The sequence below is a fragment of the Mustelus asterias genome, chromosome 6, assembly GCF_964213995.1.
Source record: "Mustelus asterias chromosome 6, sMusAst1.hap1.1, whole genome shotgun sequence".
Lineage (NCBI taxonomy): Eukaryota > Metazoa > Chordata > Chondrichthyes > Carcharhiniformes > Triakidae > Mustelus > Mustelus asterias.
The window spans coordinates 77002767-77026469 of NC_135806.1; the positions used below are offsets into that span (position 1 = coordinate 77002767).

The 23703-nt window shown below is 40.0% G+C and overlaps 1 protein-coding gene across 3 annotated transcripts in view; it reads left to right on the forward strand.

Annotated features, from left to right (window-relative positions):
• Positions 1 to 22438, forward strand: part of cep120 (centrosomal protein 120) — a 75905-nt gene extending 53467 nt beyond the window's left edge. For all 3 annotated transcript variants that reach the window (XM_078214586.1, XM_078214588.1, XM_078214589.1), the window contains 5 exons: positions 254 to 415; positions 4421 to 4543; positions 8274 to 8372; positions 17769 to 17914; positions 21159 to 22438. In XM_078214586.1, the coding sequence (XP_078070712.1) occupies positions 254 to 415; positions 4421 to 4543; positions 8274 to 8372; positions 17769 to 17914; positions 21159 to 21396 (768 nt within the window). In that variant the 3' untranslated portion in view covers positions 21397 to 22438. The remainder of the gene's footprint in view (positions 1 to 253; positions 416 to 4420; positions 4544 to 8273; positions 8373 to 17768; positions 17915 to 21158) is intronic.
• The last annotated feature ends 1265 nt before the right edge of the window (positions 22439 to 23703 follow it).

The following is a 23703-nucleotide window of genomic DNA, read 5'->3' on the forward strand; positions in this document are numbered from 1 at the left end:
TAAAGTCCTGTCACTCACTCCCTGCCTGTGGAAAGTACCTTCATTACAAGGACTGCAGTGGTTCAAGAAGGCACTTACCACCACCGTTTAAAGGATATTTGATATGGACAATAAATATTGCCTTTCAGCAGTGCCCACATCTTGTAAATGAATTAATAAAATAGTTGCTATTTCATAAATGTTTGATTACCTTGTTTGTCATCTTATGATTATCTGAGTTTTCAAAATAATTAAAAAGTTGTCCTGTGTGAAGCTCCAGAGGCTGAGGAAAGAGTTACAAGATGATCATGATCGGAGCTTGCGAGAAATGCAAGAGACCACAAGGCGCTCTACTGAAGATTCTGTCCGCCAGGTGGAATTGGAAAAGTTGAAGTTGAACCAGGTAGAACAAGATAAGTTGCGCTTGCAGCAGCAGGTAAGAAAAATGATTGCTAATCAAATACAAAATTACTTTTGAAGGGGATAGTAATTCTTCGTAATAAATTCATTCATGTTTTATTATGCCTGTCCATCTTGACAATCATCCATATAATTTGAATTTCATCATACTTACAGATATTTTTGGTACCAGGGCAAATATACTTTCTGACATTTTGCACTTTAAAATTGAATTCACCGTTACTTTTGTCTTTGTTTATCCAGTTCTTCCTGAAAGGTTTCAGTTGCGTATCAGCCAGTCCATATCCAGATGTTCCATATCAACTTGGCTTGGAGGTAGCACTCATGCCAGTTAGACGAATCTGGATTCAATTCCCATTCCATGATGTGAGCACGCAACCTGGGCTCCTAGCTCATTGCAGTACTGAGAAAGTACACAATTGGCATGGTTACAGCTTTCAGTTTCTGCCTGAGGCTGTGTGTCTGCCTGCTCAGGTGGAAATCCATATGGTGCAGGTACACCCAAATTGCTGTGAGAAAGGAATTTCCAGGATTTTGACCCAATGACCGTGAAGGGACAGCAACACATTTCCAAGTTAGGATGGTGTGCCAAAATTGGGAGAACTGTCCACAGTGTAGTCAAAACAGCTGCCTGACAGAGTCATGCTCATCAAATGATACCTATAGATAATGTTCCAGACAACACCATGCCATCCTGGGTATATCCTGTTCCACCAACAGAGCAGAAGCACCAGGAGTGAGGCCACTGTGGGATATAGTCAAAAGAAGTTACCCTGAGAGTCCTGAGCATTGACTGTGGACACCACAACGTCTCATGGCATCAAGTCCAACTTGGGCAAGGAATTGCCTGCTGATTACCACCTGCCATCCTGCAGTTGATGACTCAGTACTCCTCCATGTTGACGATTAATTGGAAGAAACACCGACTGGGTGGCAAGGGCTAAGAATATACTCTGGGTGTCGACTTGATAGCATTATTTCTGACTCAGCCGTCTGATTCCTGAAGGATGTAGCTGTTAGACTGGGTCATAGCAGGTGGTGAAGGAACCAACAAGAAGGAAAAGCATACTTGACCTCATCCTCACCAATTCACTTGTTGCTGATGCATTTGTTCAAGACCGTTTTGGCCGGAGTGAACACAGCTCAGTCCTCTATGGAGACAAAGCCCTGTCTTCACATTGAGGGTACCTTCCATCATGTTCTGTGGAACTACCACCTTGCGAAATAAAATAGATTTGAAACCAATCTAGCAACTCAAAACTGGACACCCATCAGGCGCTATGGGCTATCAATAGCAGCACAATTGTATTCCACCACCACCTGTAACGTGATGGCCTGGCACATTCCCCACTCTATCATTGCCATCCAGCCAGGGTATCAACTCTGGTTCAATGAAGAGTGTAGGAGGACAAGAGCAGCAGATGTATGGAAACACCACAATGTGTAAGTTTCCCTCCAAGCTGCACATCTTTTGGACTTGGAACCATATTGTCTGGGCCAGAATCCTGGAATTCCCTCCCTAACGCCATTGCATGTGTTCCTATACCACAGTGGTTCCCAAAGGGTATGGCGCGCCACTCTGGTGCGGCAAGAGAGGATGGCAAGTGTGGCGGGAAGATTCAAGGACAATCAAGGAAACATTTAAACATGGATAGATATTTTTCCAAAGTGAGAGCAAGAGCATCAAGTGATGCTGAGGACGATCTGAGTCCACGTTGCGATCCAGAATCGCCGTTCGAACAGATTGCTGAAGAAGAGTCATTTAATTCTACACCAGTAGCAGGCCCAAGCAAACCTCCAAAAAAGCAAGTTTGTCGACAATATTATGGATAGCTATTTGAGTCTCGGTTTAACATGGACTGGAGACGAAAACGTACCTCGGCCTATGTGTTTGATCTGTGGTGAGAAGTTTTCCAATTCCAATATGGTCCCAAGCAAGATGAAAAGACATCTGTTGTCAAAATATGGAAATCTGGCAAACAAGGATGTTCAATATTTTGAAAGGCTTTTGGAACAGCAGAAATGCCAACGATCATATTTCGAAAAACGAATGACAGTCTCAGATAAGATGCAGATTGTATCTTACCAAGTGGCTGAATTGATTGCTCAACAGACAAAACCACATACAATTGCTGAAAAATTGATTCAGCCTGCCTGCAGCTTGATTGTGAAAACTTTGTTTGGTGATAATGCTGAGCGAGAAGTTATGGAAATTCCTTTGTCTGACAAGACAATTCGCAGAAGAATAGTTGATATGTCAGCTAATATTGAGAAGCGTGTTTCCGAAAGTATGAAGAATTCTAAATTTGCCATTCAAGTTGATGAATTGACCGACATTAGTGGAAAAGCACAGTTGCTTGCCTATATCAGACTCATTCACAATGACGAAATAATCTCTCCGTTTCCATTTTGCAAGGAACTTGAAAAACATACCAGAGGACAAGCTATTTTCCAAACCTTGTCTGAGTAATTGGAAAAAGTTGAGATTTCATGAAATTCGACTGGGTTGGAGACCCCTTTGCGAATTCCAGTTGTTCAGGTCTGACATTGGATGAGGAGGAGGAAATGGCCTGCATTTCGAGTGATCGTACCTTGAAAATGAAACACTGGAGTATGCCACTGGACTCTTTTTGGATATACAGCCAGAAACAGTATCCACGCATCTCTTTAAGAGCATTACCTATTCTTCTACAGTTCTCCATGACATATTGTTGTGAACAGGGATTTTCAGCTCTGACAAATATCAAAGACCAGAAAAGAGAAAGGCTCCTTTGTGTTGATGAGGAGAGAGTTTGTTTGTCTCAAATTAGACCTAATATAAATGAGATTTCCTGACAAAAACAAGCTCAGATCTCTCATTCAGTTTGTATACTTAAGGTTACATATGTAAGAGGCTTGTCTATAAGTATATTTTGGGAATGAATCATGTTTTTATGTAGCTGCATTGTTTTATACTTTCTGCATGTCCCATGATATTATAAAGTAGTTGTGTTCTGTTATGAATCAAGCGCTGCTAGTTGTTTTTTTTTGGTTTTTGAATGTATTTCTTATCAATAATAAATTTGGTGTGGCGCGAGCAAATTTTTATTCCGAAAGTGCGGCCCAGTGAAAAATGTTTGGGAACCACTGCTATACCACATGGACTCAATGTGAGGACGGGGCTTTGTCTCCATGAGGACTGAGCTGTGTTCACCTCGAGGTCAATTAGGGATGGGCAAAAATAGGCCAGCAATGCCCACCCATTGTGGGAAAGATTTTTTAAACAATTAAATAGAATTCTGCTGCATATATTTGGGTAGCATGCCAACCATGATATACTTTAATATGATCTATTGTTTAGGATTATATTCAGATCTATTTCAATTGTGGCTTAATTTGAGAGTTTTCTCAGCAACTTAAGTTTTTTTCTCTGGGCACTGCATTAATTTCAACTTCATTTTTAACTGCTGTCAAGAGTTCAAAAGCAGGTTCTTTTTCTGGAATTGATTAAATTATAAAGTCAAAGGTGTTCAGCATTAAGCCATCAATCAATAAAATCCTCACACTTTTCTTAAATTATTTTTGAACTGTTGTCTGAAGAATAGTTTTTCGTTTTCCCAGAAGAGTAACGTTCTGAAATCTCTGTTCACAGTATATCAGCTAGTCTGTTTGATTAAGTTGCACTTGGATATTGTACAGCATAAATGTTAAAAAATGATGGTAATATTGTGTAAACCGACAAAGTGTTAACTGAATAGATGGATAAATAATGATCAGCTGCAGTAGAGGTAGCCAGTTATGTGTTGCTGCTTTGTATCCTCGCTGGCATTGTCAGCGGGATGTAAACAATGAAATTATTCATCCATTTTTAAACCAAAGCTTGATCAGTTTTCAGATGTCCTGCTGTTAGTCTGCATGTACTTTAGTTGTGTTAAAAGTCCATTTATTTTTGAATGTGAATTTTTTGAGTGTCTGTTTAGTGTCTAAAGGATAAGCTTACTTCCTTTAGTTAAGTTTTTTTCCTTTCATGAATTCTATCTAGCTCCATGAAGCAGAACAGAAATACAAACTACTTGAAAAAGAGTTCCATCAGTACAAGGAGCAACAGAGCAGCAAACCTGAAATTCGACTTCAGTCAGAGATCAATCTTTTAACTCTTGAGAAGGTAGAATGCACTTGGATGTCTACAATGTATTGTCATTTTATTCGCAGGCTGAAGTTGGGAAGTCTGTAAAGCAAGCCAATATTTTGTCTTTTTTAATGGTATTGATTAACTTAAACTTCAAATCCTTTAACTGAACAAAATTGCTCCTGCAAAATACCGTTTTTGGTGAGGCATGGTGGATTGAAAGATAACTAAAGTGGAAGCAAATGATTAGACATTTTGTGCTTTCATTCTTAGTCATTAAATTTTATCTCCTTAGAGTATAATATACAGACAAATTGATGTAAATTTTTAGGAATAAAAAGACAACATTGTTGGGGGTGGGGGGGGGGGTGGTAAATGTAAGGATACTGATTTCACACTATAAGTAGAAGCTATACAATCTGTAGTGACCATTTTCAAATCGTTCATTTTCAATGAGAACATGAAACTCGAGTCATGAAACTTTTTTCTTTGAAATTATTGCAGTATTTTTCAGGTGTAGGTTATTCACAGGTATCAGATTTGCAAAGCCAATTGATGTAGGTATTTTCTTCCAAATAGCTGCAATTTAAGTGATTCTGGTGTGTTAGACTTTTGTTTAAATACATATTTCTCTTGCATAACAAATCAGATACATTTTGACAGTATTTCAGTAAGTTATGGCATTTGCTTTACTAAACATATTTTGCATCTGCCACTTATGAGGTGCCTGTGGAGTATGAGAAGACATTTTACCTGCTCATAATGGAATGAAGTAGCTGATTGTTTACTTGTAAAAAGATGTGAAATTTGAGCTGATTCAAAGATGTGGTGTATTTCACTTAAGAAAAATCCACCTTCATACAAAAAACAAATCATATCCCTTAAAACAAAATTGTGGTGAAGTGTTTAGATACCAGAAAAGTTTCCATTCCACCACATCTGCTATCATTTTAAGGACTTATGGCATAGAAATGTCAATTTCCCAACCTGCCCTGTATCTGTCCTATTTCTTCAGGGGGTGGCACTGCACCAGGGACCCGGGTTCAATTCGGCCTCGGGCCCTTGTCTGTGTGGAATTTGCACGTTCCCTCCATGTCTACATGGGTTTCCTCTCACTGTCCAAAGATGTGTGGATTGGCCATGATAAATTGACCCTTCTGTCAGGGGGATTAGCAGGGTAAATGTGTGGGATAGGGCCTGGGTGGGATTGTGGTCGGTACAGACTCAATGGGCCGAATGGCCTCCTCCTGTACTGTAGGGATTCTGTAATCTCAAATTTCTTTGGGCACGAATCATTGATTCTTTTACCAGAGTTTTTGGCCCCTCTTCTCTACAACCTTTGCTGCTGGCTTTGCTTTCAGCCAATCGCTATAATTGACTCAATCTTTTTGGGATTGTGCTTGTGTGAAATTCTTCTCTAATCCTGTTTGTTGTTTTGTTCCTCAATGTGATCAGTCTTTCTGATAGTGAGAAGGCTGAACATTTTTGCCATCTTCAGAGCGATGCAAAGTCATCCAAAAATTCAGTATCAGTCTGGACACAAGTTATGTTCTGACTAGAAAATGTATGGAGCCCAAGGTTAAATAGGGGATGAGCTGTTTGCTTACTATGCAGACTTGATGCTGAAATAGGCCTGCATCAAAGCCATCCTGTGGAATAATGGTTACCCTGATCAGATCATTTTGCACTGTATATAATGTAACCTCATGAATGGGACCAAGGCCATCACTTGCGACCCCGGAAAGTGCCCAGTCTACCTCAAATTAGACTGGAAGAGTAAAGCATCTCAAAAATGGGAGCAACTGGTGAAGCCACGAACAGGATGCTGCCGTCAAGCCAAAAACAAATTCTGCGTATAACATAAATGAGTAATGTATTATATGAAGTTCGGTGCCAGTGTGATGCTTATTACGTAGTCTGTACATCCCAAAGACTGACGGATGCCAGACAGCTTGTCCCTTCCACTGTTTGCAATGGGCAAAGTACAGACCATACACAACCATGTAAAGACAGTGTTCAACATTTGATGTGATTCCGTGATTGGACAGCATTTGCTGAATGATTCTCAGTGTGCTTTTAAAAAAAAGCGCTGACAGCCAATTCAAGATTCAGTCGGGCTCACAGTCTGGCACATTTGCCTGCACTGGAAGCTAGATACTTCGATATATAGGACCCTGTTCTTTGTTGACATTACATTATTTTAAATAATCAACACTGGTTAATTCCACATGGCAATGCCTTGACCAATCAAGCTGTTCAGTTTAAATTTCAAACAATCCTTAGCAGTTAACTGTCAGTCACCATAACTGGTGCATCCTCCCTGGCATAGCCTCCACCAATCAGACTCCACTTGCCAACCAATTCGCACTCTGTTCTCATACAATATAACTTGTTGTTTTTCCCGTATCTTGGTATTCTTGCGAAATGCCCTGATGAGTGCAAGATGAAAAGCTTTGACATGTGTCTCTTATTCAGCAATATTCGAAATTTAAACTTGATCTAGCTACACCAGCCAATTCACTTGCTAATTAGTTAAGGCTTGATGATCCGCTTAAGGAAATGTTGCCACAATTCACAATGGGCATGTTACTCTAACAAGGGAACAGCAATTCAGTCTTGCTGTAATAAAAATTGAAGACTGAACACCAGGCTCCAGACTGCCTATGAGAAATAGTGAGAGAAACCTGAGTAAATCATCAGTATTTCCCTTTATGCTCTCCTTCAATTACGCGCTGTATAGACTTATTGAAAATGTGTTAACTTCTGTCAGTTCCAAAATTTTGACCAATAAATTCAAATTCCCTAGATTTGGAAGGATATGTTAAGCTTCAAACCATTACATTTTGCTTTTATATTTATTTTTGCTTTGGACGGTGCAATTATTATCAAGCCTTAAAGGAGATTCTTGAATTGTTTTCTATCTGCACGTTTTTAATAACCTTGCATTTTGTAGAAGGAATTGAATTGCTCTTTGAACTAGTCTTTTACTCCTTCCGTATTGTACTGATAATTGTGGTTCTGATGACTTCCACTTAAGTGTCATGTCCCATCTTTGTATCGCGTGGTACATGTAAATACTTTGTGCATTAAGCAATAGATTTGTAAGTTTGATTTTAAGTTATTTGGCCACCTTTAGGCTTCAGTTGCAGTTTTGTTTGAGCCAAATTTAATGTGCAGCAAATGATAGTTGTTCCAAAGATTTCATTTATTTCTCCCCACTTTTAAATCATAAACATCTCTCAAGATGAAAATGGAGAAAAAACTGGTCCTTGGATCATCACCACATTTGCCAATCATTGAGTTGTCCCACCTAACTTACTACTTACTGTGTTTACCCCAGTCCAACGCCGGCATCTCCACATGTCCAGGAATCCCAGCCTTGATAAATTCAAAATTTTAGAATCCCTTTCCACCTTCTGTTGAAGCTCTCATTTTAGCGGATTTCTAACAGTTTGTTTTCCAACTTTATAAGCCCTTGAAATAAATGATGACTTATAGAACATCAACAGTTTCAATGCATCTGAATTTATTATAGTTGCTTCCCTAAAATGTTTATTTCTGAAGTTAACAAAAAGTTAATTACTTCTGAAGTTGGCGCAATACAGAAGTAGGTTAGAAAATAAATTCATCCTATTTATGTCAGAATTCTGATTCCCTCAAAATATTTATGTGGAATATTAAGATCTCCTTCCTGAAGACTGATATAGTTTTTTAGTGTTCTCTCAACATTGGCTTTACAATTTCAACTGTTGACCTTTTTTATTAGGTGGAATTTGAGAGGAAATTGGAATCGGCCACAAAATCCAAGTTGCATTACAAGCAGCAGTGGGGACGAGCCTTGAAAGAATTGGCACGACTAAAACAGGTAATGTCCTCTTTGTTCTTTCAAAGGTGACAGATGCAAGCTGTAGCTTGGGTGATCACTTCAAGGTTCCATATTTCAAAGCAAAAATGGTTCATTTGAATTGGGGAAGTTGCCACCAAAATTGTTCTAATTGCTTTAGTAGCAACATCATTCTTATTGATGCAGTGTTAATCTCTTTCTCGAGCTATTTCTCTGGTACATGCTTGCACCCTCCCTATCGTGCTCGTGCTCTATTGTGGGCTTGGTCTGTCTCCACTCGCACCCTTTGTGCAACTGCTGTGTTCCACACCCCCTCACCCCTGCGCCTGCAAACACTAATAGTTAGGAAACTTGCTTTTCTTTAATGACATTTGCATTGTTTTGCACTGTCAAACAAAATAACCATAATCTGTTTTTCAGCTCCCAATAGATCTGCACCTAATAATTACACTGTAAATGTCTACTGTATATAATTGTGAAGTGCACATTGTATAAGGTTTAATTTTGAATTACTGCTGTAGGAAGTCATTAATAAAGGTGGCCTTAAGGGTTTTGCCTTCACCTGAAGTATGCTGGATGTTTATGGTAGCAGTGAATATTCTGCAGACTGAAATAGTTAAAAATAATTTACTTAAATTTTAGAAAAGTAGTGTTAATTTGTTTTTAATGGAAGTCATGGATTTTAAACTATTTCCCGAGGGAGCAGGAGTGTTTTTTGGGCGAAGACTGTTTTGTGAGATTGTAGTTTGTTTCCCTAGCAAATGTTAAGAACCTGCTCCCAATGCCTCGTGCCAGTGAGGCTAAGAATAGGGAGTTAGTACAATTGAATGCTTGGCTAAAGGACTGGTCCAGGAGGGAGGGCTTCATTTTCCTAGATCAATGGGAAGTTTTCAGGAGAGGATGGCACCTGTACAAGAAGGATGGGTCACAACTAAGTTGGAAGGGCACGAATATCCTGGCTGGGAGTTTTGCTAGTGCAGTTCGGGGGGGTTTAAACTAGTATGGCAGGGGGGTGGGGATCAAAATATTAGGTCTACAAGTGTAGAGGCTGGGGACGAGCTTGGGGCTGGGACAAGGCTGGCAAAGAAGAAGAGCACTCTGGGGGAGGATGACCTCACTGGGCCTGGAGGTCTGGAGTGCTTATACTTCAATGCAAGGAGCGTAGCAGGTAAGACAGACGAACTTGGGGCCTTAATGGTCACGAGAAATTTGGATGTGGTTGCGGTGACAGAGACTTGGTTGAAAGAGGGACAAGACTGGCAGCTGAATATTCCGGGGTACAAGTGTTTTAGGCGAGACAGGAGGGGCCAAAAGAGGTGTGGGAGTAGCAGTATTAGTTGGAGAGCATATTACAGCGGTGCAGAGGGAGGACAATTCAGAGGGGTCGTGTAATGAGTCACTCTTGGTGGAGCTTAGAAACAGGAAGGGCGCAGTCACTATGTTGGGGGTATACTACAGGCCCCCCAACTGCCCAAGGGAAGTGGAAGAATGGATATGTCAGGAGATACTGGATAGGTGCAGGAAAAATAGGGTTGTTATGTGGGAGACTTCAATTTCCCTGGTATAGACTAGAAATCGCTGAGAGCTGGGACTCTGAATGGGGAGGAATTTGTAAAATGTGTACAGGAGGGTTCTTTGGAACAATATGTAGATAGCCCGACTAGAGAGGGGGCTATACTGGACCTAGTACTGGGGAATGAGCCCGGTCAGGTCTTCATAGTTTTGGTAGGGGAACATGTGGCAAATAGTGACCACAATTCTGTTAGCTTTAGGATAGTGATGGAAAAGGATGAGTGGTGTCCCAAGGGTAAGGTGTTGGATTGGGAGAAGGCTAACTTTAGTGGGATTAGGCAGAAATTGGCAGCTGTTGATTGGGAGAGGCTGTTTGAGGGAAAATCCACATCTGGCATGTGGGAGTCTTTTAAGGAACAGTTGTTAGGGCTGCAGGACACGCATGTGCCTGTAAAAAAGAAGGATAGGAAGGGTAGGATTTGAGAACCGTGGATAACCAGGGAAATTGAGGGACTGGTCAAAAAGAAAAGAGAGGCGTATGTTAGGTCCAGGCAGCTAAAAACGGAGGGAGCTCTGGAGGAGTACAAAGAAAGTAGGAAAGAACTCAAACGGGGAATTAGAAGGGCAAAAAGGGGTCACGAAATGTCCTTGGCAGACAGGATTAAGGAGAATCCCAAGGCATTTTATTCATACGTTAGGAACAAAAGGGTTGTCAGGGAAAAAATCGGACACCTCAGGGACAAAAGTGGGGAATTATGCTTGGAGCCCAAAGAAGTAGGGGAGATCCTAAATGAATACTTTGCGTCAGTATTCACAAAGGAGAGGGATGTGTTGACTGGGAGTGTCTCGGAGGGGAGTGTTGAACCGTTGGAGAAAATCTCCATTACAAGGGAGGAAATGTTAGGTTTGTTAGAGAATATAAAGACTGACAAATCCCCAGGGCCTGATGGAATCTATCCAAGGCTGCTCGGAGACGAGAAATGAAATCGCTGGGCCTCTGACGCAAATCTTTGTCTCGTCACTGGATGCAGGTGAGGTCCCAGAGGATTGGAGGATAGCTAATGTGGTCCTGTTATTTAAGAAGGGTAGGAAGGATAACCCGGGTAATTATAGGCCGGTGAGCTTGACGTCTGTGGTGGGGAAGTTGTTGGAGAAGATTCTTTGAGATAGGATGTATGCGCATTTAGAAAGGAATAAACTCATTAACGATAGTCACTATGGTTTTGTGAGAGGGAGGTCATGCCTCACTAACCTGGTGGAGTTTTTTGAAGTGACCAGAATGGTTGATGAGGGAAGGGCCGTGGATGTCGTCTACATGGACTTTAGTAAAGCGTTTGACAAAGTCCCTCATGGTAGGCTGGTGAAAAAGGTTGGACCACATGGGATAAAGGGGGAGGTGGCTAGATGGGTGGAGAACTGGCTTGGTCACAGAAGACAGAGGGTGGTAGTGGAAGGGTCTTTTTCCGGCTGGAGACCTGTGACTAGTGGTGTTCCGCAGGGCTCTGTATTGGGACCTCTGCTGTTTGTGATTTATATAAACGATCTGGAAGAAGGTGTAACTGGGGTGATCAGTAAGTTTGCGGACGACACAAAATTGGCAGGACTTGCAGATAGTGAGGAGTATTGTCAGAAGCTACAGAAGGATATAGATAGGCTGGAAATTTGGGCAAAGAAATGGCAGATGGAGTTCAATCCTGATGAATGTGAAGTGATGCATTTTGGTAGAAATAATGTAGGGAGGAGCTATACGATAAATGGCAGAACCATAAAGGTTGTAGATACGCAGAGGGACCTGGGTGTGCAAGTCCACAGATCCTTGAAGGTGACGTCACAGGTGGAGAAGGTGGTGAAGAAGACATATGGCATGCTTGCCTTTATAGGACGGGGCATAGAGTATAAAAGTTGGGGTCTGATGTTGCAGATGTATAGAATGTTGGTTCGGCCGCATTTGGAATACTGCGTCCAGTTCTGGTCGCCACACTACCAGAAGGACGTGGAGGCTTTGGAGAGAGTACAGAGGAGGTTTACCAGGATGTTGCCTGGTATGGAGGGGCTTAGTTATGAGGAGAGATTGGGTAAACTGGGGTTGTTCTCCCTGGAAAGACGGAGGATGAGGGGAGACTTAATAGAGGTGTATAAAATTATGAAAGGCACAGATAGGGTGAACGGTGGGAAGCTTTTCCCCAGGTCGGTGGTGACGTTCACGAGGGGTCATAGGTTCAAGGTGAAGAGGGGGAGGTTTAACACAGATATCAGAAGGACATATTTTACACAGAGGGTGGTGGGGGCCTGGAATGCGCTGCCAGGCAAGGTGGTGGAGGCGGACACACTGGGAATGTTTAAGACTTATCTAGATAGCCATATGAATGGAGTGGGAATGGAGGGATACAAAAGAATGGTCTAGTTTGGACCAGGGAGCGGCACAGGCTTGGAGGGCCGAAGGGCCTGTTCCTGTGCTGTTTTGGTCTTTGTATAGCTGCCAAAATATTCAAGAACTAATTTGTGGATATTACAACATATTGATGATAACAATTAAGATATTTGAACATTGCAGTACATAATGGATCTTATAAAAACTTTTCCTTTTCAACTGAAGATGTCCTGCTCTAATGGGGTCAGTGGATTTACATTGCGTAGCCGGTTAGCAGGCTCGATGGCCGAATGTCGTCCTTCTGCACTGTAGGAATTCTATGATAAGATGATTACATTGATTCAGCTGAGGTTTAACTTCGTTTTTGGCTGAGTGGGCATCAACTTTGAAGAGGCAAGCCTCTTGCATGTGCAATTAATTTGAACAAAGTTTTAACGGATCGGTGATTGTGTGTCTTCGGGAGAGGTAGGGGCAAAAGTGCTCAGGCATGACAGCATAATTTCAAGGCCATATGTTAATACGGTGGGAAGTGGGACTTCAGTTTACATCTATTGATCTGAAAATCTAACGTAGCACACGCTTGGTCCCCAAATAGCCTTTGTGGTCATTATTTCATCACACCGTCCTGTCAACATTGACCATTGTAAAAAGCTGTGACAGCATTTCCCCTTCAGCTTTGATATTTCACTTGTTACTGTACAGTGGCCACAAGAGGACTCTGCAGAGCATGTTTCTGAAGTGTCTCTCTCAACATTATCACCATCTTGTTCATAAAAAAGAATCAACTGACCACGGTAATACTGCAGACAATACATTAGCATACACTGCATGGGCAGTTGTTTGACATCTTTTGGATAAAGATCCACAAACCCTGCATTTGTCTAATTTTCTTTGAATAAGAGGATTTATTCAGCTGCAGGGATCCCACTTGGCTTGTGCTCAGACTTCTATAAATCATATTTTATTTTTTTTAGAAAAACAATGTCAAAACATGACAAGCCTTTTTGTCTCCCTACAAACCGTTAGGTTCTTACTGAATCATGGTAGGTCCAAAATCTCAGCCAGTGTCTTAGCTCCCAAATCTTTGTGGCATTCTGTCAAAATGTTTCCATAAACTATTGCACGCAGAAGGAAATATCAAAACCCCCTCATAAAATGTTAATGACAATATCCAGCTGCAGCATACTTGAGATTGAATATGGTTATCTTTGAGGTTTCCTTTGTACCAGGTCATCAATGTGAAGGCATACTTATTCTAACTGCGACCTTGAAAAAACAATTTGGACCGCAAGTTACATTTTATGCTGGATAAGCAGTTTATGTTCATTGTGTTAATATTGTTCTTCCTGGAGTGCATTTTTAAAAATGTTTGCTAATGACAATTTCTGAAAAGTAAAAATATTCATTCCTAGTAACTGTAATATCTTGTCTTTTCTTAAGAACACCCACACTCATTAGTGCTTCAGATTTTTCTGCTGTCAACAATTTAATTGATTAATTTCTGAGAAATTTGGCCAAAGATCTGTTGTAAGTTTCACTATAAAGTACTTTAAGGTCCAGTTTTATGTAAAATCATTGTCTTGAAGTCAGCTAGGCTGTCGTATCCTTTTGACAACTTGGATTTTCAGAAAACTACTCTTGAGATTTTTAGGTTCTGCCAAAGGTTTTGGCTGCATGTTAGCAATTAGATGCAGTGGCCAGTGTTTGGCCACTGTTTAGTCTAATGACTGCCTGTTTACTACTACTCTTCAGATTTATGTGCAGGCTTTCCAAGTAAAGATGTTTATTTGCTTGGTAGAAAGACCTCTCAGTAGTGGTACCTGTGAGGAAAAATGTTGTTTTCATCTTGTGACAGTTCTCTACTTTAAATGTTAATATTAAGTTAATGCATTCAATAACTTCAAAGCCTGGTGATGGAACATTTCAATAGCTAGTTTCCACCATGAAGCAGATGTCTTCTAACATCAATTACATACCATTTCCACCACATTTTTGGAGTGAATAAATCTTTATTTTTGACCTTGTCTATTGTTTCAAACATCTTGGCTGTTCCCACTGAGATCATGTGTGGTCTTGAAGGAGTGTGCAATCTGGTGCATATTCAGGGTGATGTTTTTTGGTTGAAATCAGTATTTTTTTTATTGGTCACATTTACTCCTAACCTCTACCTTTGCTAAATGTAGGACGTTATGAAGTTATGCCACACTTGAAGCAGTTGATATTTTGTTGACTTCCAATAATTTTAGCAATATGCGATTCTTCTCAATCGTGGATTACTGTATGTATGATGGCAGTGGCTTGGTCTTGCATCGTTGTTGTCATTGTCGTCGTCGTCGTCATCATCAGCTTGCTGGATGTCTTGAAGGTTTCGATCTGTTACACCATCCAACATTTGTGTAATTGGTAACTACATGACATTGATATTCAGCTGTGCATTGATTTCTTGGCTTCAATGCTACTTGAGTATTGAAGAGCTAGTTGGATTCATATCTGACACAAAGGAAGATGGTTTTGGTGGTTGGAGATCAATCATCCCAGTTCCAGATCATCACTGCAGGACTTCCTCAGGGTAGTGCCCTGGGCCCAACCAACTTCAGCTGCTTCATCAATAACTGTCCTTCCATCATAAATTTGCAAGTGGGGATGTTCACGGATGGATTGCACAATGTTTAGTACCTTGTGTGACACCTGAAATATTGACAGAGTCCATGTTCAATTGCAGTATGATGTGAAAAATATCTAGGCTTGGGCTGACAAATGGCAAGTAACATCTGTGTCACGCAAGTGCCTGATAATGACCCCCTCCAAGAAGAGAGAATCTAACCAGCATCCTTGATATTCAATGACATTACCATCGTTGAATCTCCCACCACCAACGCCCTAGGGATTATCATTGACCACTGGACTAGTCATATAAAGAATGTGGCATAAAGAGCAAATCCGAGGCTGGGAATTCTTGTGGCAAGTAACTCATCAACTCACTCCCCAAAGCCTGTCCACCATCTATGAGAGACAAGTCAGGAGTGTGCTGGGATGCTCTTCACATGCCTGGATGAGTGCAGCTCCAACAACACTCAAGAAGCTTGACACCATCCAGGACAAAGCACCCCACTTGATTGTTCCCCTTCCACAAAGATTCACTCTCTCCACCATTGATGCACAGTGGCGGCAGTGTGTATCATCTACAAGCTGCACCATAGGAACTAACCCAGGCTTGTTCAGCTGTACTTTCCAAACACTCAACTGCTCCCATTTAGAAAGACAAGGACAGCAGATATGAGAATATCACCACTTGGAAGTTTCACTCACCATCCCGACTTGGAAATGTATCCCTGTTCCTTCACAGTCACTGGGTCAAAATCCTGGAACTCCTTCCCTAAGCTGCATGGTTTTGGGGAATTTTACCAGGACAAATTGAGTCAACTTGTTATAGATCAGTTTTATTGCAGCAATTGAGGAATGCCAACCTTGCCTTTGTCTATTTAAATGTAGGTATCTTGTTGATGTTGATTCTTGTTGCCAGTATCTACACTGGTAACATTTTGTAGCTCTGGGCCAGCTTGTCTTGAGTTATAGATTTGTTCACCAGCATGTCCTTGTCAAGAGATATGCTGTTGGCATTTTGGGCTTTCTTTCTTGGCCAATTTCATCCATCTCTATCAACACCCTATTTAACTTCTCCTCTTCTTGAAGGCACTCGAAGTGTTTATTTTGCAATCCCCATTCTTTGCAAAACAATGCTTGCGTCACACCTTCTTCAAATGGATGATGGTTTTTAGCTTCTTGGTAACGATGCACGATTTTCCCTTTCATGATTCAGTACACATGATTTTGCATGGATCATTGTATAGGTATCAAAGCAGGTTTGACCCAGATTTATTTTTTAAAAGTTTTAGTTAATCTCAAGGCTGCCATTTAATTGGTTGATTCTAAATCATTTATGAAACATTTAAACATCAATGTTCTGAAATGATAAATTTACATGAAAATTTTGGGGCCCATGGTGGATCCTCCCTATAGTGAGTTCCATGCAACTGTGGATTACTTTATAACAGAATCCCTCTGTATTTCCACACTGCTGTTCAAATTTGCTATTGATAGCCATCCTGATTATGTTATTTACAAGTTATTCTGAATGCTGACAGAAACTGAACTGATCGTCAGCCTTTCAGGTTTCTTGGTTGAGTCCTTAAATGACTCCCTGCAAAAGTAGTGATGGCAATTGTAATACATGACATAAGGACATTGGAAACAAGAAAGCCTTCCAATAAAGGAATAGATTTGTCTGCTCTTAGTCTTGAAATTATCTTAGGATTTTGACTGAGCATCTTTTCAATGTGAAAAATAATGAAGTATTGAAATGTAGGCACACTAATGAAGTATTGAAATATTGTCACAGTAAAGAACTGTAAGTGATTCAGGTGTCAATATTGAGTGAATGAATCTGGGTAAAGGATAAGAAATTATGCATATGCAGGTGGATGATGTGAACTGGAAAAGGAACAAGGTACGAATATCCTTGTAGTAATAGTTTATTAACTTTTCCTCCTGTTCAGAATTATTCAGAATTTCCCCAATTCCCTACCCTTACTGTCCGTAATCTGTATTTTTGCGAAAAACATCTATATGTTTCTTAACCCATACTTGAGTGGTCAATTTTAATAATAGCAGCAAGCCATTGTGGGTGTAAATACAGAGGATTATTTATTCACCACGAAAGTCCAATGCAACATCACTCACTTGACACGTGCACATGTGCCCACACACTTGAGCAGAAATACAAATAAAGCAAGTAGTGCACCTTTACAAGTCATAAACAAAGCAATATTTTGTAATTCATGTGTTTGGCACACCATAGGAAGAAAAAACATGCATTTGCATGCCCTGGTGAAGAAGGCATTTTCACTCCTGAAGGGTAGCCTAGGTGGATTCAGTAGCTGGACTCGTATATCATGATTACTATAGGATTCCCTCAGAGAGATTTTCAGCAGTTTACTAAACAAATACTTGTATTAGAACCATTATAATTATGGAATAACTTTGGAACTGACTCACTTGCGTCTGAAGTGCAAATAGACTTCTATTTCAGATCGTAATAAATATAATTTGCTTCAGGAATATTGTTGGCCAGATTTTGCTGAACGACGTTAGGTTTTCTCTGGGTTTTTACAATGAAAGTTTCTATCATCTGACTAACCAAATTGCAACATCCTCCACAGGGCCTAAGGGATCTGGATGTACAAGACAAACCAATTCTTCATCCACTTAACTGGTTATCTTGAATTGCTTATGACTAATAGAATCTGAATCATAAAATACAAGTTAGAATAATAAATTGAATGTTAAATCCAATGCAGGAACTCCAGTCTATTTCAATGGTGAGTCAGTAATAAGTGCCAAGTTCTGCTTATCCATAAAAACTAGTTGAATAAATTTAGACACCAGTTGATTATTCAGGAGTTGTTCATGCATAACAGAAGCTGTGAAGTAATTAATTGATTGGAAATTTATTTTTTTAATGCATTCTTTTTTAGCGCGAGCAAGAAAATGCAATGGCACGGCTGAAGAAGCAACAACAAGAACTGGAACATATGAGACTGCGATACCTGGCAGCTGAGGAGAAAGAAGTAGTTAAAACAGAACGACAAGAATTGGAGAAAATTAGGAATGAACTGAACAGGTATCCGAAAGTGGAGAAATACTTAGCAGGATTTAATTAGAATTTTGTTATATTTTTAACTAAAGATAAACACATCATGCACCCGCATTGGATGCTTTATAAGGAAAGAGAACTATATTCATGAACCTGCACTGAGGACAAGTTTTGGGCTGAATTGTTCAGAAAATGAAACGATAGTATATTCATGCATCTAGTTCATAATCAGTGTCCTATATATGTGCATATTTTTTGTTGCCTGAAGCTTTGTTGGTGGCTTAAAGTTAAACAGTCACAGAACAGAATAAGAGGGGGAATGTACAGATTAAAATCTAAGCAACTGTGGAACTGCCAAAGAGAGACCAGTAAAAAAAAAAATGCCAATTCTCATTCATCAATGAGGAGATCCTAGCCTTTTCTTAAATACAAAGCTGGAATATACAAAATAAGGGCATCAGCATAATACCATTAAAATTTACATATTTCTCAAAATAATGATTAAATTTGTGCATATAATTGCTTTGTACCTGTTAATATCTTATACTAATTTGCATGAAAGCCTTAACCGCTTCAAAAAGCTCATTTTGAACTAGACATTTATTCAGAGCAGGGTTAGCTGAAGGTAAAGCTTGTGCAGTGCATACGGTTTCCCTGGATATGTCTGTGACACTTAGAGGCCAAATGATGCATTATTTCTCCTTAAATCTTGAACCATATTTACATTGCTTTTTAGACAGTGTGTTTGGGAGTTAATTGCCTGTCTATATTGATTACGTGACTGCTGTAGTTTTATTTGTCTGAATTATAAATACTTTGTAAACTACAGGAAACATTCCAGCTCCGGGCTTGACATTGATGTATTTCTAAACCCCTTTAAAAGAACAGCTCAGGGGTATAATCTAGTCAATAGTGACCTGAATTTTCATGTAGAAATTGCACATATAAGTAGCCAGTTTAAACATTGGCTGTTATCATGCACAGTGTTGAGCAAGACGTGCAAAAACATTTGTCAATGTAGATTTCAAACCACTCCTATATCAATTGAACGAAGAAGATACGCTTTTCACATCAATTTGTTGGCAAATAAGGCAAAGGAGAATCCAAAGAGCTTCTGCAAATGCATAAAGGTCGAAAGAGTAGGGAGAGAGTAGGGCCTCTTAAGGATCAACAAGGTCATCTATGTGCGGATCCACAAGAGAGGAGTGAGATACTAAATGAATATTTCTCATCAGTATTTATTGTTGAGAAAAGCATGGATGTTAGGGAATTTGGGGAAATAAATAGTGATGTCTTGAGTGTACATATTACAGAGAAGGAGGTGCTGGAAGTCTTAAAGTGCATCAAGGTAGATAAATCCCCGAGACCTGATCAAGTGTATCCCAGGACATTGTGGGAGGCTAGGGAGGAAATTGTGGGTCCCCTAGCTGAGATATTTGAATCATCGACAGCCATAAGTGGGATGCCTGAAGATTGAAGGGTGGCAAATGTTGTGCCTTTGTTTATAAAGGGCTGCAGGGAAAAGCCTGGGAACTTCAGGCCGGTGAGCCTCACATCTGTGGTGGGTAAGTTGTTGGAAGGTATTTTGAGAGACAGGATCTACAGGCATTTAGAGACGCAAGGACTGATTAGGGACAGTCAGCATGGCTTTGTGAGTGGAAAATCATGTCTCACAAATTTGATTGAGTTTTTTGAAGGGGTAATCAAGAAGGTAGATGAGGGCAGTGCAGTTGATGTTGTCTACATAGACTTTAGCAAGGCCTTTGACAAGGTGTACCGCATGGTAGGTTGTTGCATAAGGTTAAATCTCACGGGATCCAGGGTAAGGTAGCTAAATGGATACAAAATTGGCTTCTCGCCAGAAGCCAGAGGCCGGGGGAGGGGGGGGGGGTTGTAGAGGATTGTATTTCAAACTGGAGACCTGTGATCAGCGGTGTGCCTTATGGATTGGTGCTGGGTCCACTGTTGTTTGTCATTTATATTAATGATTTGGATGAGAATATAGGAGGTATGGTTAGTAAGTTTGCAGATGACACCAAGATTGGTGGCATAGTGGACAGTGAGGAAGGTTATCTCCAATTGCAACGGGATCTTGATCAATTGGGCCAGTGGGCTGATGAAGGGCAGATGGAGTTTAATTTAGATAAATGTGAGGTGATGCATTTTGGTAGATTGAACCAGGGCAAGACTTATTCAGTTAATGGTCGGTTCTTGGGGAGAGTTACAGAACAAAGAGATCTAGGGATGCAGGTTCATAGCTCCTTTAAAAGTGGAGTCACAGGTGGACAGAGTGGTGAAGAAGACATTCTTGGTTGTATTGGTCAGAACATTGAATAGAGGAGTTGGGATGTCTTGAAGTTGTACAAGACATTGGTAAGGCTGTACTTGGAATACTATGTACAGTTCTGGTCACCATATTATAGAAAGGATATTATTAAACTAGAAAGAGTGCAGAAGATATTTACTAGGATGCTACTGGGACTTGATGGTTTGAGTTATAAGGAGAGGCTGGATAGACAGAGACCTTTTTCTCTGGAGTGTAGAAGGTTGAGGGGTGATTTTATCGAAGTCTATAAAATAATGAGGGGAATAGATCAGCCCAGATAGTCAATATCCTTTCCCAAAGGTAGGGCAGTCTAAAACTAGAGGGCGTAGGTTTAAGGTGAGAGGAGAGAGATACAAATGGCTCCAGAGGGGCAATTTTTTCCACACAGGGTGGTGAATGTCTGGCACAAGCTGCCAGAGGTAGTAGTAGAGGCAGGGACAATTTTGTCTTTTAAAAAGCATTTAGACAGTTACATGGGTAAGATGGCTATAAAGAGATCTGGGCCAAATGTGGGCAATTGGGACGAGCTTAGGGGTGGCATGGACAAGTTGGGCTGAAGGGCCTGTTTCCATGCTGTAAACCTCTATAACTCTATATTGCTGTGAAGGTGCAACCTACAAGCCCTAAAAATATGACTCATAGGTGATGGCTGCTTCCCACCTCGTTATTTGGGTTTGCAGCTAATATTTCTTAGTGCTGCAGCAATTGTCAAGAACTGAATGAAAAACAGGAATAGTTCCATATTGCATCACTGCATGACGTTGTATGATAGTATTTTAACTTCATGTTGCATCATTGCACCCATCATTCTATTTCACATTCCTGACTATTTCATATTTTAAGGAAGTTCTTAAGTTTTGTTTGCTTCAGAGGAAATACTAGTTGGAGCCAAGTCTGGTTCGTTTTTGTCATGTATTTTCAAAGTTCTCTGTTTATCTTTTACAGGTTAAAGCTGCAAGAAGATAAAAAGGAATCTTCGGATCAGCGGGCTCCTGCCAGTGGGAGGGAAGGTGGAGATCACACTCAACATCCAGATGAGGCCTTGGACAATTATCTTGCTCGGCTCATAGAGGAGAGGGATACTTTGCTAAGGACAGGAGTATACACTCATGAGGATCGGATTATCAGTGAGCTTGACAGACAAATACGTGAAACTATGACAAAGCGAGGTGGTCAGAGATGAGAATGACACTTCAGCAAAATAGTAAAAAACGGGGCAACCACCATTCCTAATCTACCATTTTTTTTACTAATAATCCTTCATTGATAGAAAGTTAGTGTATATGTTGTGAATATTTCATTTAAACTTTTGATACTGATTTGAATTCACACTTCAACTTTTGTATAACTTTTCAGGTGTTTTTGAAAAATCTTGTCTTAGAATGAATTAGAAATTTTGTTTTATTTATGCAGTAACTTTGACAGATGTGTGTTTTTTAAATGAGTCTATAAGTAGCTATTTTTGGAGAGTAAATTTCATTCAAATTCATTAAGCACAAATTTTATGCATTGTTTTCTTTGAAGACATCACTAGGCTGATAAGCTTACAAAATAATCTAGGAAAATCGGCTGCCGAGAACAGATAAGATAAAAGTGCCTCACTGTAAAAAGTAACTAAACTGGAAAAAAACAATCATTTTTGAAATAATGTCATAGATGACCAACAGCAGATTCCTCCCCTATATACAGCAATAAATTCACAACCAGGGATTCAAGTATTGCAACTCTCAGGAGCAAATAATTTTATTCTATCATCAATCAGGGCGGCAGTGGTTAACACTGCTGCCTCACAGTGCCAGGGACCTGGGTTCAATCCTCGGCTCGGGTGACTGTCTGTGTGGAGTTTGTACGTTCTCCCTGTATCTGCATGGGTTTCCATGGGTGGGATTGTTGTCGGTGCAGGCTCAATGGGCCGAATGGCCTCTTTCTGCACTTTAGGGATTCTATGAATTGAGTTATAAGCACAAGGAATACTGAACTGATTTGAAGGCAACAAAAATTCAATCTCCGAATAGCCTTTTTTTAATCATTTGACAGAAACTTGGAACACTCGCTGCCTTATCAGCTATATCAAACAGTCCTTTATGCCATGTACATTGTATGGTTCATGTACTCATCTATTTTAGGTTTTAGTTTATTTTGCATCTTTGTGACTTGAAGCACAGAATCCTTTAAAATAAAATGTACTTCCAATGTGAAAGGAAATACTTGACTATTTAAATACCCTTATGTCATATGTGAAAATAATTTACATGTTGCAGTTAAACTAACTAGAAAATTGTTAAATTAATACTTTTGGAACGAGTATTGACCACAAAAGATAGCAAATCAATGTCAAATCAAAAATCCAGCTGTCAAAGGCATTGCTTCATGCTCACTATACTTAGCATTTCACAGAGGAGAATGCACCATCAGGAGTATTATTTTAGCTATTTCACTGTGAAGGTCTTAATAGAATGCTTTTGATCATTTAGTTCTTTAAGTTGGCCAGTATGATTTTATAATGATTTGCCTAACTGATTAAAAAATGAACATGATGGTGGAAAATCACCATTTGAAAAGGACTTATCAAAATTTATGCCACATTTAAAGTTTTTTTTAAACTGGAGTTTTAGTGACTAGATGAGGAAGTTCTTTTATATTAAATTCCTGCTAGCAATTTCAGTGTTGGAAAATATAAATTGCATGTATTGACAAACATTTACAGCAACACCAACTACTCACTGTAAACCTTTCCCCTGATCCCCCGCAGCAGTTAGAAGATCTTGAGGCATATTTTTTGAAAAATATCTGAAGTGTGAACTGCACTGTTCTACAGGCCAAATGTTAGACAATGTTGTAAAATTTATGTGCACAGAAGTATTCAGGTCATGATTTCAATTCCCCTCAATCTTGAGCCTATGCATTATAAACGACGGTCAAGTGATAATTTGTTCTCTCATTTTTCTCTCATTCCCTGTTGTCCATTTTAGAAGTTTAGGAGAATGAGAAGTGATTCTGAGAAGTTCTTTCCTCCAGTTGGGAAACCTAGAATACAGGGGCACAATTTTATAATAAGGGACCGATCATTTAGGACTGAGATGAGAAAGTCCTTCACTGGAGGTTTGTGAATCTTGGAAGTTTCTACCCTCGATGGCTGTGGATACTCTTTCGTTGAATATATTTAAGGCTGCGATACAGATTTTGGAGTCCCATGGAATCAAGGGATATACGGGATGGGCAGAAAGTGGAATTGAAGCCAAAGGTCAACCATGATCTTATTGAAGGAGTGGCTCAGGGACCATATGATCGTCTTATATTATTTCTTATGTTCCTGCGTTAACCAAAAGAAAGTTGCATGTTATCAATTTGTTGATTCGTCAGAATATATATTCCAATTAAGATTGCATATGTCCAAGAAAAGTTGTTAATGGCAAGAGTTCTGGCAAGGTTCCAGTGAATTGGAAAACTGCAAATTTAATGACCCCCTGTTCAAAAAAAATAGGGAAAC